General features: G+C 39.6%; 1 protein-coding gene across 1 annotated transcript in view; it reads left to right on the top strand.

The window, feature by feature from the left end:
- Positions 1–12,010, top strand: part of LOC121301770 (zinc finger protein OZF-like) — a 29,755-nt gene extending 17,745 nt beyond the window's left edge. Inside the window, exon 4 of the mRNA XM_041231368.1 lies at positions 11,236–12,010. Coding sequence (XP_041087302.1) covers positions 11,236–11,960 — 725 coding nt within the window. The 3' untranslated portion in view covers positions 11,961–12,010. The remainder of the gene's footprint in view (positions 1–11,235) is intronic.
- Positions 12,011–13,737: the final 1,727 nt, after the last annotated feature.

The raw sequence follows: 13,737 nt of genomic DNA, 5'->3' as shown, positions 1-13,737 counted from the left end.
ATGGTTTATCCCCTTATAAGAATGTGGCATTTCTGCACATGTAATTCGAATGGCAGTACCTTCCAATGGTGGAGCAGTGTTTAGAACCTGGGCATTGCATGGAGGCTCATTTGCTAAAGCAGGAGGAAACACACCACATTTACTCCCATGTCATGAATATAATGATACCCCTCTTTAGGTATATCTGATAGACTTTCTTGTCTAGAGCAATGCATGTCCTCATAGTATAACACTGAAGCATGGCAGGACATTTTATTACCAGATACACCACAGAAGTCTGTTGGAGATGCTCCATCCACTATTACATCAGCAACATACTTTCAATACACTTCCAGGCATTTAGGTTATGAAAGAGGATTACAAACAAACACAAGTGAACTCTCCCTACAATGCAGTTTAGAAATATGCACACACACATAACTCACCTTTTGGTTGCACTGTGCTCTGGCTTTTCAGTACATCATTGAAAAGCCTCCTGGCATATCAACATTTCATACTTGACTGAATTATTTCCTTCTGTGCAGGTGTAACCAGCAATGTAATAGCTGCCACTCCATCAGTGAGTTTAATATCCACCTTTTCCATTCGGGATGCTCACCAGGGTAGTGGCTGCCACTGCCATAGCTTTCACAGACACAAATACCCACCGGTGGGTTGAATGGATCACTCATGATAACAATGTGGCATTGGCCCACTTTAACCATTCAGGTGTGTTTTACGTACATGTGGGTTACTTGTTAGTATATTATTAAATGTGATTACTATGGATAACTATTTTCAAGGAGAAAGCTTATGCACATTCATGTCTGTTCTGAAAGTGACATTTAGTTTACAACATTAGCATATATTTTTGTCACAAAGACGGCCAGAGTGGGTGGCGTCAGACCAGAAACAGGAAAATAAACAGACAGAGAGGTGGAGTTTGGTGGAGCTGAGTGAATGCTTTCGTTCAGCATTTAAAAAATCAACAGAACAGACAGAAAATAAATGATTGTAACACAATGGACACAAGGACACGGCACATTCTCCAAAATAAATAGACAAACAAAACACGGTGAGCAGATATTTTACGATTACTATTATTATTCTTATTATTCTCTTTACCTCAATCTCCAATCCCATTCTCCACTCACCGAACACCCAACCGCGAGTGGGTGAAAACATGCTGCTTTTATGCAGCTGTACCAAGACTGGACTGCTAATCAATCATTCAATTGGAGTCTCTGTACAACTGCACATGAATTAATAAAGTGCAATTCCCCGTACTCACATATTATTACTTTTTTTACTTGCACATGAAGTGCTGTGCAATCCTTGTGCCTAAATACAAATATACATTTTTTAAACACATATGAAACACAGACCTGTTTATATCCTGTGTACCAATGCCTATACACCAACATTTAACACACCACACGCAACATATAACAGAAAATACACACAGGGGCGGGCACTTTGTCACAATTGTATATGTGTATGTATGTGTAAATTAGACCAAATGCATTCCAAACTAAGAGTTAGCTGGTAAGGTCATCATTTGAGGTCTGTTTTCCCTTTATTGTTTGTGGTTTAATCAATAGGCAGCAATAAGAACAGGAACACTATATGTGTCATTTAATAAGCTAGAGCAATGTAGCCTGCTCTGCAAACTGTGTTGAAAATGCCAGTATAAATAAACCCATACATATATATTGTAACATTGGCATGTCTGTGAAGCAGGACTGGGGGGGGGGGGGGGGGGGTTAATTCTCAATACAGGTTTATTTTAAAATAAAAGAAACAGGGGATTCCTGTGGGGCAGCAGTAACAAACAGACTGGACAGCAGCAGGACAAAACATGACAGACAAGACAAACAAACTGGACAGACAACAAACCCTGCATCGCTGCAGGTGTCCGGATCGTTATTATCATTCTATTAGGAGTCTGTTGAAGCAATGTAAGTTATGCTCATCGGGTTGACTAGTTACCTTGGATAATTAAATACAAACGCATACTATATGCACATATATGTAGTTGACAATAATACATTGTAATTTATACAAGCCGTTTTCCCATGTATTTCACACCCCCATGCTATTTGGCGGTATCGCGTTCACGAATCCTGCACATGGCTCTCAAAGCCCCTCTTGCACGGCTGCTCTTCAGCGCAGCCCCTTGCGGGACCTCTGTTGTCAGTTCCGGTTGCGGCCAAGCAAGCAGTTTGCCTTCTGGGGCAGGTTTCGCGCGCAGATCTACGTCATTTCACGCGAAGTAGACGCAGCTCCCAAACGCCTGCGCGAGATTGAACGCAGCCATTGTAGACGATGAAGGACTACACCAACTCTGGCATGGGGGAGGGGGTCACCTGAAATCAAACTGTATTCACTGGGGAAAAATATAGAGCTACAAACAGCTCGTTTACGATGTTAAAATTGAAACTCGTATTTTTTTAATTTAATTAAAACACCCCCAGTATCACGATTCCCTTTGCGGTCCATATTATCTGAATTGCCACGCCGCTCTGAGCAGGTTGTGTTTCGCGGTTGGTATATTCGTGGTTCCGCAGCGCCTCCCCGCTCTGTGGGAGGCAGACCCGTTCAGACACTGAGGGAGAGCAGAGAGGAGGTGAGCGAGTCTTTGTACAGTTGTACAGTGTGTTTTAAAACTACAGAAAGCTGTTGTGTTGTATTATTTTGAAAGGGCCGGGTTGTTGTGGGTAGGAGCGCATTGTTTTTATGAGTGTTTTGTGTTTGTGAAGCGGCGTGGCTGTGCAGCGCGTTTGTTTTTATGAGTGTTTTGTGTTTGTGAAGCGGCGTGGCTGTGCAGCGCGTTTGTTTTTATGAGTGTTTTGTGTTTGTGAAGCGGCGTGGCTGTGCAGCGCATTGTTTTTATGTGTGTGTTTGTATTTGTGAAGCGGCGTGGCTGTGCAGCGCGTTTGTTTTTATTCACATCCCCCAGTTGCAGTCTGCGTGCCAGTGCTGCCTGGTTGGCGGGTTTCCAGACAAATTGATCTTGTGTTGAAAACATCCAGCGAGTAAATATTGTCTTTGGCAGTCTGGCTATTTTTGTCGTGCATGGTTTGATTTTGTTTTTCTATTTGTGAGACCGCGTGGAACTTCGAGACTAGCAATCGGGGATTTTTATAAACGAGATCAAGTATATTTACCGTAGCAAACAGTTACTATTTCACTGCCCGTGGAGTGGGTTCAGGTGTACTGTTATGATGGTAATATGAGCGCTTTCCGAAACGTGAATACTGTGCAGATCGCATTGTTTCACACTTAGCTGGACACGCGTGGGAAACCGGCTTTCTGCCCTTTAATGAGTTTGAAATCATTTTAAAATATAGTTTCAATGAAGTGGATTTGTGTTTACTAGTTTTATTGTGCTGGTATCATTTAAAACACCGAGGGAGACCTCGATTCCAAACTCGTGTTGTGGAGCCTCACAGTGTTTTTAATATTGCTGCGTGAAGGAAACACGTTTTTATTTTGCTACAGGATATTTGCTGCTACACGAGGTTAAAATAAATACCAGTTTACAAGCCTTGCTTTCAGACAGTGTTGCACACTGGGGGGTGAAACTGCCCCTCCCTTGAACGGCTTCTTTCACAGTAACTTAAACTGTATTCTCGTAATCTCATAGTGCTGTAAAGCAAATAATAAATTAAGTATAAAGTAAATCTCTGTTCTCCTTGAACTAAACTAACAGTTTGAGACAAGGAGTGGCTGCCAACTGCTCTCACCTGAAGGGAAGAAAGGACACATTCACTGACGAGACGGTCAGAGCGAGTGACTAGAGCACCAGAGCCCTGCTGCACAGCCTACTGACAACACCTGAAGGAAGCTTCTCTTTCTTTTCAATCAGCTTCATATTCGCTCTGTTTTGTCTGATTGTAGCTGAGTGTGTCAGAACAGTCAATGTGTTACTTAACAGGATTATAATTGTGTGCAATGCTTTGTTTATTATTATGACATTTTTGCTTAATATTAGAGAAACGTATTTGACAGGCTACGAGTTTAGCACAAGAATGCTCGTTAAAATACATTTACTCTCTGTTATTGTCATGGACTAAAAATGTCTGTTCACTTGCTTTTAAATTCATTTCTCAGTAGATGTTTAACATGACTCATTTGTGACTTTCTTAAATCAGCAATACTATGCAGGTTATTTCTCTGCACACAGAGGTGCCTCAAATCAATACTGGCAGTAACATTCTAAACAGTGAACTTTGTTTTTAATAAGTAAAAAGCTTAGAAGGGCAATTCCATGAAAGTGCCATGGCCATGAAGAAAAGAACGCTGCATTTATTAAACCTGTCTTCCTGTATTTGTACTAAAGAGTGTGTATCAATGCAGGCTCTGTTATTATTATTGATCTCTTTGTGCCTTTTCTTTACAGGTATTTAAAGTTACTGTTAAAAAAGCAACATTTTCTCAAGTGCAGTTTCTATACACTTTAGTTATCAATGGTAGATACATGTTTTAGTCACACATATTTAAATGTCAAATTTTGACTTTGGGTATGTAATACCAAGTTACTGATAATGCATTTTCTTAGGATTCAAGGGAAATATTTTAGTGATTCAAAATAATGGTGTTTATATAAAACCAAATGTCACAGCCATAACATTTTCTTGGTAAAGTTTTGTAGTGTGCAAGGCATATTTGTATTTTGACTAGTTTAAATTGTAATAATTGAATACCTTGTTTTGACTTCACATCATGTAGAACCCGACCCTTATCGAAATAATCAGACTAGGTAAACCATGTTTCTAGTGAATACAAAGTAACAGTTTTATTAGAAATAAAACTAAAAGGAAAAATTAAAGGTGCAACAACTAAACTAAGGTAACAGAAAGAAAGAATGAACTAAACTAAACTGTACAGAAAATAAGGTTAAAACAACAACACCCCCACTCCCGCTGGTTGATTAGTGATTCAATGCAATCTGTGGGAGATTCCCTTAAGGTTACAACTGTATTCCTAACAGCTATTTAAGATGAAGGTTAGTCTTAAAAGGGGTATTGTTGGTAACACAAATATTCATTTTTGTAAATGTTTGATAATCAAAGCATTGTTAAATCAGTCTCATATATATGTGTATATAGTTTCGGTTCAGAAGGCAATTCTCACTCTTGCGAGGTAAAGACGCTCTTTGCGTCCAGACAACCTATCAAGAATTATCTGTTATCAAGACAGCTAAATTTAGATTTTAGCTTCTAAATGCAGAATGATAATTGCCTTATGAAAATCGTGTCAATTTGTATAAATCACATGCAAACAAATACTATAGTGTTCATTAACTCAAAGCATGAATTGAAAGCAATGATACTTTTATTAACATTAATTTAACTTTAAGGTCTGCTTATTCTCGAGTTCATGAGAGGATTTCAACACTACTCGTTGAATACTTAACGGATTTGCACTGCTTCCTCCAGCTGTTCCATGTCTTCAACAACACAGGCGCTCGAAGCTTGCCCGCCATCAGGGTCAGCTAGATTCTGGATCTGCTTTCCTCATGTTTCGTCTCCACTTCAGGGTACGAAAGAAATGTCTTTGCAAAGAACGAAGGGTCATTAACTGTTTAGATATTCCACTGAAACAGCAATTCCTCCTCCAATATGTGCACTCTTCATCCGGTTATGTCTCGGATATTCCACCACAAACTCCAGCACAGCCAGCTGAATAAACTGAATATACTTCAATTTATGTCGACTTTAAATGTTTATCCAGCTCTTTCTCCAGTGATCAATAGGGGCTAAGTTAGACAAGTACTTTAGGATTTTAGATGTCTCACGCAGCGGACTCCCACACCAAGGCAAACACTAGAATAGTTATCTCGTATTAGAGTGTCCGAAAACGTTATCTGTGTCCCAGCTGGTCACAGGCTGGATCTCCAGGTTATCACAGTTCAAGGACTGGTTTGTGAATTGGAGTCTTGAATTTCATGTCAGGAGCCTTGGGTTTGGTGTCAGGAGGGTCTTTTCAGTGTTGACCTACTTTTGTAGGTCTCTTTCTACCCCTGTGATTGGATAGTTGGGTTAATTTGGGCAGTGCCTCAGCCCACGTGAAGTGTTTTTCATTGGTTGTTCTCATACCGATAAGACGCCTTGTTCTCCATTGATCTGCTACTCTGCCCCCTGTTGGCTGGATTTATGACATAGACTGGTTCTTGTCTTAAGTGTGAACTATTGGCTTGTGGCGCTGAATGAGTCATTTAGCGATTGTGAAGATAAGCCATGTGTCAGTATTTAGTTTGACTCTTTAAAAGCATTCTTTGTCAGTGAGGGAGTTGGAGACCAGAAACCAAGAAGACACAGATAATGATTTAAGACTTCCCCTTATATATTCCAATTCTGTTACTTTCATGCACAGAATGATATGATGACCCCCCCCCCCCCCACACACACACCTTGATACTACAGTTTCTATGAAAGTTGTGTACTACATTATATATTTTTTCAAACTTTCTCTGTAAAGCTAACTTTTTAAAATGTATGTTATGATATAAAAATGTTGACCCTTTCTTAATAGTAAGTGTCCAGATTAGCGTTATGGGCTTGGCTGTTCTGGGCGTGACTGGTAGTAAACTTGATGAGATGCACAAACTAAATAATAATTGTAATCACTAAAGGGCACCATGGCACATTGTCAAGAGACCCAGGGCTCGCAAAATTGTGGTAATGGTACTTGCCCTTCGGGCAGTCCATTGTCGACATTTGGTTTTCCAAAAAAAAAAAAAAAGTAATGTTGCCCATAATTGACCTATGGACTGTAATTTGTACAAAGTACACTGTACTCAATGTAGGTACAGTATCTTAGGGTTCATACAATTTTTCAACATCAAAATTCCATTCTTTTTCTAGACTTCCATTTGTTTTTCCCAGACTTGTGTTTTAGTTAGTTTCTACTAGTTTTTTGATAGTTATCCACATAGGCGGGCAGCCGCAGAGCATTATAGCTTTTTGATCCAGAGCAGAAGTTGCTCCTGGTTTTCTAAAAGTATTTGTCAGAATCTGGAGGTGCATATCTAGCAAGAGACAATGCAGGTATGCAAAAGAGAAGTAAGATACACTCTAAGAAATGTCCATTATGTTGCATTATTTGCAAAAAATAATATACAAAGTTATATACTGCAAGTATACTTGTGCCAAAATAAATAGTATAATGGTACCAATAGTATACTAAAACCAGACAATTTTGGCACAAGTATACTTGCAGTATGTTACTTTTTTGTAAGGGATGATATTGGATTCTGCTCCAAACTTCTTTATACCCTCTGTTAAATGTTGAACACTATGGGAGGTAAAAAAAAAATGAAATAAATGTGCACACATTATATATTAGAATGTGCAAGTGTCGTCTATTAAACACATAAGTCAAATACTAAATACAGTACACCCTCGCTATAACAACCCTGTTTGGGTCCAAAGCCTTTTGCTCGCTACAGTAAAAGGACAATCCAAAACGAACAGTATAAGCTGCTGGAGTAAGATAAGGAAGTCACCTTGGATAAAGGCATTAGCTAAACTATTAATAACATTAATACTGTTTTATTCTTGTATTTTCTTTATTACAGTATTTATAATAATGATAATAATAGCAATGAGATTGTGAATAAAAGTAGAATTACAGGTACAGTACCTGTTTGTGGCTGCATCCAGTATTCTGGCTCTATCCTATTCATTGAAGAAAACAGTACACACACACACACACACACACACACCCCCCCCCCCAAAAAAAAAAAAAAAAAAAAAAAAAAAAAACAAAACGCAAACTGAAAACTGAAACATTGAAATCTTGGTTCCTTATTTAATAATAATAATAATAATAATAATAATAATAATACATACATAAATTAATGTTGCTTTGCAGTGCCGGTTGCATAGAGCTAACAAGCCAACACAGCTGCCGTTTTTTTTAAGTTGATTTATTTTAAATCGGTATTTAATCATACAGTTATATTTAATGACAGTTTGGACCCGAGACTGTTGCTGCACTCGGTACTGTAAGTTACAAGCAAGCACCATACATTTAAAATAAAATTACATTACGGTACATTTTATTAATCACATAAAAGAAATGAAAAAAAGTGATGTTAACATGCTAGGTGCTAAATCTGAGTTGTGATAATATTTATCGTATTCGATTTTTTCTTTTTTATCCTGGGTAGGAATGTGTACCTGTACGTCACCCCGGAAATCACTGAAGCATTACCAATGAAAAACATTGATCCCTCAAACATTCATTTCCAGTACATTGGTAATAACCCTGTTGTACTTTCATTAGTCGCACTGTCCTCGTGCTTCATTCTCCCATCATCACCTCCCCTTTCTCCTCCTCACAGCTGGCTCAGTCTCATTGTGAGGGTGCATCTTCATTAATACACTTTCCACCTGCCTTGTTTTATGTTATAAGCAGGAAGCTGTAAGGAGTGAAACCACTGGGACTAAAATAAAGCAGCATCATTACTGCGGACCTTAATGACTCCCAATGAAACATTTTCTACACTTTTATACACTGGCATAAAACATCTGCTGTAAAGAGCGTAAGTTTTGTAGTTGGGGGGGGGGGGGTGAGTCTCTTGCAGAAAATGCAGAGACTGCAGAAAATAACTATAAACAGATGTGGCAATGAATTAAAGTGAAACAAGTCAGAGTTTTAGCTTAAAAACTCCTACATCAGTTGAGTTTTTTTTTGTGTGTTTTCAGATTAACATATTAAACTGCATGAATCTCACTCTGCATGTCAGGCTTAACATCAAAACCAGTTTTCTGTTCTGAACTCCTGATTATTAATATTATTCTGGTACCTGTGTTTAGACACTAAACAGCTTCTGTTTAAAGCGTGGTAATGCGGTGCAGGAATGACAGGCAAACAACTGTAATCCAATGAAAAGTGCTTTATTTATATTCCAGGTCTGGTGACCGTAAAAAATAATAAATCCCCAGCAATACACAACAATGTGTAAGGCACGGTGATAACGAAACAGGGCACAGTCCCGAACAAAAACGAACACACGGTCACCAGTCCTGGGTGAGTGCAGTCGTGCTGGTGGTGAGTGCAAACACAGGTATTTTCGTGATGGTAGTGCAGTGGTGATCCGGATCATGCTGACCCTCGGCGACAGCTCCGGATGTGTGCTTTAACTGTCTGGTGGTGCAAAAACACGGGCAATTACAACACAGACAAAACACAACACAAAACACGTAACACGTCTTCATCTTTTTAATTGAGAGTTCCTCTCTCCGTCCTTCTCTCCACCGAGCTTTACCCAAACGAAGGAAAAGATCAGCGTTACCCTGGCCCCTATATGTAATCCTGCATGACATCTAGGTAAACAGTTGCAGCTGCCTTATTACTTGCAGCTGCCCCTCGTTTACCTTTCAGGTCAATACGGTCTTACAACAGTCTCGCTTCTTTCCAGGCTGACCGACTTCCCGGTCCTGGAAACACTGTCAGGCAAGCCCTTCCAGAAACTACTTCCGTTCTTTAGCGCCCTCACAGGTCGGGAGGGAGATTTATCACCAGAACTCATTATCTTTCTGTCTCACAGATGTACCCACATGAAACCATTTGGAAAACAATCTATTCACTCTTAACTGGTGCCAAAAAAGAGCTGCTAGAAATCATTCATTTATGAACAATGATGTAGTGGTGATGGTAGACTCCCATTCTAAGCCTTTTAAACAATCATTGGTTTGCTTACCAAATGACTGACCTCTCCAAAGGCTCCTAATGAAAGTAAAGTTAAATTGACAGAAGGCTAGATGAGTGAGTTGTTGGGTTTTTTTGAGTTGAGTTTTTCTCTGTTGGGAGATTTGGCGATCACAAGTACCAGCTTACCAGAAATCATACTAAATCATCCAAAATCTTTATAAACCCCAAATTAAATCAACAAAATATTAACTGTAATGAACTATTCATAGGATAAACATCACAGATGACTCTCCAATGCATTTCACTGCAGCTCCAGGCCAAGAGAAATTCCTTTTATTATGAGGTGCAGCATTTCAGTGTCTTAGGTTTCAGTTTAGATGACTGTATATACCATGATTTCAAAGTGCAGCATTGCCGGAGAGCAGACTGCATTGCTCTATAGAACTAAGAATGCTTATCGACCCAAAAGATAACTTTTTTTTATAGAAAATATTGATGAGTTGACAGATCTATCTGATGGCGAACTTCTTCAAAGTACGTACCTGTCAAACAGTTTGGTGTAAAATGATTCTGGTACACAAGCCGGAAGTCACGTTATGTCAGTCAGACCTCAAACAGGTAGAAGGTTCACCGAAGCTGAAGTGTTAAAAGCAGCAAGAGATGTGCCTCCCTTCCAAGTCGAGGCAGATCATTCGACAGCTGTGGGGCTCCGAAGCTGAACACTCTACATCTGCCTTTTTTCTCTGTGTGCATGGAATACTTGTCATGGGTAAAAAAATAAATGGGAGTTACTGTTTTCATTTCCATATGAGAAGAGTTGTCAGACTGATGTGTAAATAAAGACAATAACACCTGTTTCTTTAAATGTCCGATATGCAAGTTTTCAATGTTCCGCTCCATTTCTGATGACAAAATGAAATCTTAATTGCCACGTTACAACCACCTTGAAATAGAAACACACAAGTGACACAAATGACAGGCTTGCTGTTGATTTAAACACTTCCACCTCTTTGTTTTGGGAGGGGAAATGTCTTCAAGCATGGAGTAGTTGATACAGTTCAGGGGCTATGCGCGTGCATATGGGGCCAAAGCCAGCCTAGGTCTGTGCTCAAGTGTAAACAGGGGGCTCAATTATACAAATCTTTCAATCTAATCAGACTTGCCAGTTCAGGTTCAAGTCATAAGTGTAAACACACCAATAGAGAACAGATCATAATACATTTTATTTTCTGCTTTCAGGACTGCCTTGTCTTGGTGAAAGCCAAGGAACAAAGATGGAGTCTATTTACATTAAAGAGGAGGAGGTTCTGGAATTGGTACCTATCTGCATTAAACAGGAGATGCCTGAACTGGAGCCTGTCCACATTAAAGAAGAGACTGAACTGGAGCCTGTCCACATTAAAGAAGAAGAGACTGAACTGGAGCCTGTCCACATTAAAGAGGAAGAGACTGAACTGGAGCCTGTCCACATTAAAGAAGAGACTGAACTGGAGCCTGTCCACATTAAAGAGGAAGAGACTGAACTGGAGCCTGTCCACATTAAAGAAGAATCTATTGACTTGTTTAAGGATTCAGAAAACATATCCCAGCCAGAGATATCATATCAATGTACTGAATGTGAGAAGAGGTTCAGTTGGTTAGGAAACCTCAAAAGACACCAGCGAATTCACGCTGGGCAGAAGCCAAATCACTGTGGTGAATGTGGGGAGCACTTCATTGAGTCAGGGAAGCTAAAAATACACCAGCAAATTCACACTGGAGAGAAGCCGTATCACTGTTCTGACTGTGGGAAGAGCTTCCGTCAGTCAGGAGACCTAAAAAAACACCAGCGAATTCACACTGGAGAGAAGCCGTATCACTGTTCTGACTGTGGGAAGAGCTTCCGTCAGTTAGGAGACCTAAAAAAACACCAGCGAATTCACACTGGAGAGAAGCCGTATCACTGTTCTGACTGTGGGAAGAGCTTCAGTCAGTCAGGATACCTAAAAACACACCAGCGAATTCACACTGGAGAGAAGCCATATCACTGTTCTGACTGTGGGAAGAGCTTCAGTCAGTTAGGAAACCTAAAAACACACCAGCGAATTCACACTGGAGAGAAGCCGTATCACTGTACTGATGGGAAGAGCTTCAGTCAGTTAGGACACCTAAAAACACACCAGCGAATTCACACTGGAGAGAAGCCGTATCACTGTTCTGACTGTGGGAAGAGCTTCAGTCAGTTAGGACACCTAAAAACACACCAGCGAATTCACACTGGAGAGAAGCCGTATCACTGTTTGACTGTGGGAAGCTTGAGCAATTCTGCAAAAGAATAGGCAAAAATTGCAGTGTCCAAATGTGCAAAGCTGCTAGAGACTTATCCAAACGGCTGTAATTGCTGCCAAAGGTGCCTCTACCAAATATTGACTCAAGGGGGTGAATACTTATGCAATCAATTATTTTCCATTTTGTATTTGTAATTAATTTAGAACAATTTGTAGATTTTATTTTTTACTTTGACATTACAGACCTTTTGTGTTGACCAGTGGCAAAAACTCCTAATTAAATCCATTTTGAGTCCATGTTGTAACACAATAAATGTGGAAAAGTCCAAGGGGGGTGAATACTTTTGAGAGCCACTGTACATGCTGCAGCATTCCCATTGTTACTGCATTCACAGTTTATACAGTTTGAATAACTGATCTAAACAATCTGCACAATGAAGTTGCCTCAGACTGTTTGACAGTAACAGAGCTGGTGTCTTTGTGGAATCACTGTTAGCTGTTTATTCCCTTTGGGTAAAATATGGCTTGTTTGCTTGTATTTTTTGTATCGTATGCTTATAGTGACAATACAGTACATTTTAAGGCAAGGTTAGCTATTTAGAGAGAGCTTCACTGAGTTAAAGTTCCTGTACGTTTTCCAATATCTTTGTATATAAAGGGTGTGTGAGGAAGTCATAGTTGTAATTAAATGTTCTTTGTAAAATGACATTTCAAATCGTAAACTATGAGGCTTCAGATGTTGTGATGTTACTAAAGTTTGTTTTCCCCCTTACATTCTCTAGATCTGCTTCAAAGGTCTAGATATTAGTAGCAGAGGGTCGTAAAGATTTCCATTGCAGAATAGTTTAGATTAGCTGCTGTGCTGATCTGGTAGGCTGGTATAAACAAACAGAGCGGATTCTTATCTTTTAATTAAGAATGTGTCTGAAATCAATGTACAACTTTCTTCCTATGAAGGGTTAAGAAGTGTGTGTGTGTGGTTACAAGGTGCATTGACTATCCCATGAAATGAATTGTTACCATGAAACACTGAACATTAATGTGAATATAATTCCCAATTTACTTATCTGGAAGTGAATTGAAAAACAAACCTTTGCGAGGGTATAAGACTTGGTGCGACTAGATTTACTAAAACTAGGAGATTGAAATTCAACAGAAGTAAAACTTTCTATTTTGTAATTATTTTAATTATGTAGTAGGTATTCGAAAGGACTCGACACAGGAAACCAGGTGCAGTGGTCTTACAACAACTGCGCAAAGGAAGCCAGCAAATGCGTTCAAAAACACAAGTCTGTCGATTCCGGATTTCCATATAAGGGGTTGTTTTTCTTATTTCGCCTTCCTCACCCTGAACAGCTTAGCACTATTTGCAAGTGAGGACGTACGCCTGTGGTTTAGCCTTGTACCCTACCTAGTTCCTGTTATCTATCACTATTTGCACGTGAGCACGTACACATGTGGTCTAGCTTTTCTATTGCAGAGGTAGAAACACATCTTGCAGACACACTTAAGCGGAACTGCGCCCTAAGTCCTAAGCCGAAGCAATAGTCTATATATGGAGTTATTTTAATACAAAGGTACTATAGCTAAGCAGATCACGAACTCAAATGTGCCCTTCTGATTAAGCATTAAATGTTAGATACACTGTAGTAGCAGAGGCGTACAGTCCCAGATACCATCTGTTGATTGGTACTATTCTTCTGCATAGAGCTCTTCTTCACCGGCTGCAAGGCCGAGCTGTTCTAGAAAGTTCTGTCTTGTCCTTGAAGTTGTCTACCCTGTTTCTCAGTGCAGATTGTCAGGTACACATTTTGTGGTTTTAATTATA

Source organism: Polyodon spathula, chromosome 28, assembly GCF_017654505.1.
Source record: "Polyodon spathula isolate WHYD16114869_AA chromosome 28, ASM1765450v1, whole genome shotgun sequence".
Lineage (NCBI taxonomy): Eukaryota > Metazoa > Chordata > Actinopteri > Acipenseriformes > Polyodontidae > Polyodon > Polyodon spathula.
Note: the sequence above shows the minus strand (reverse complement) of the source record. Positions and strands in the feature narration are given on the sequence as shown.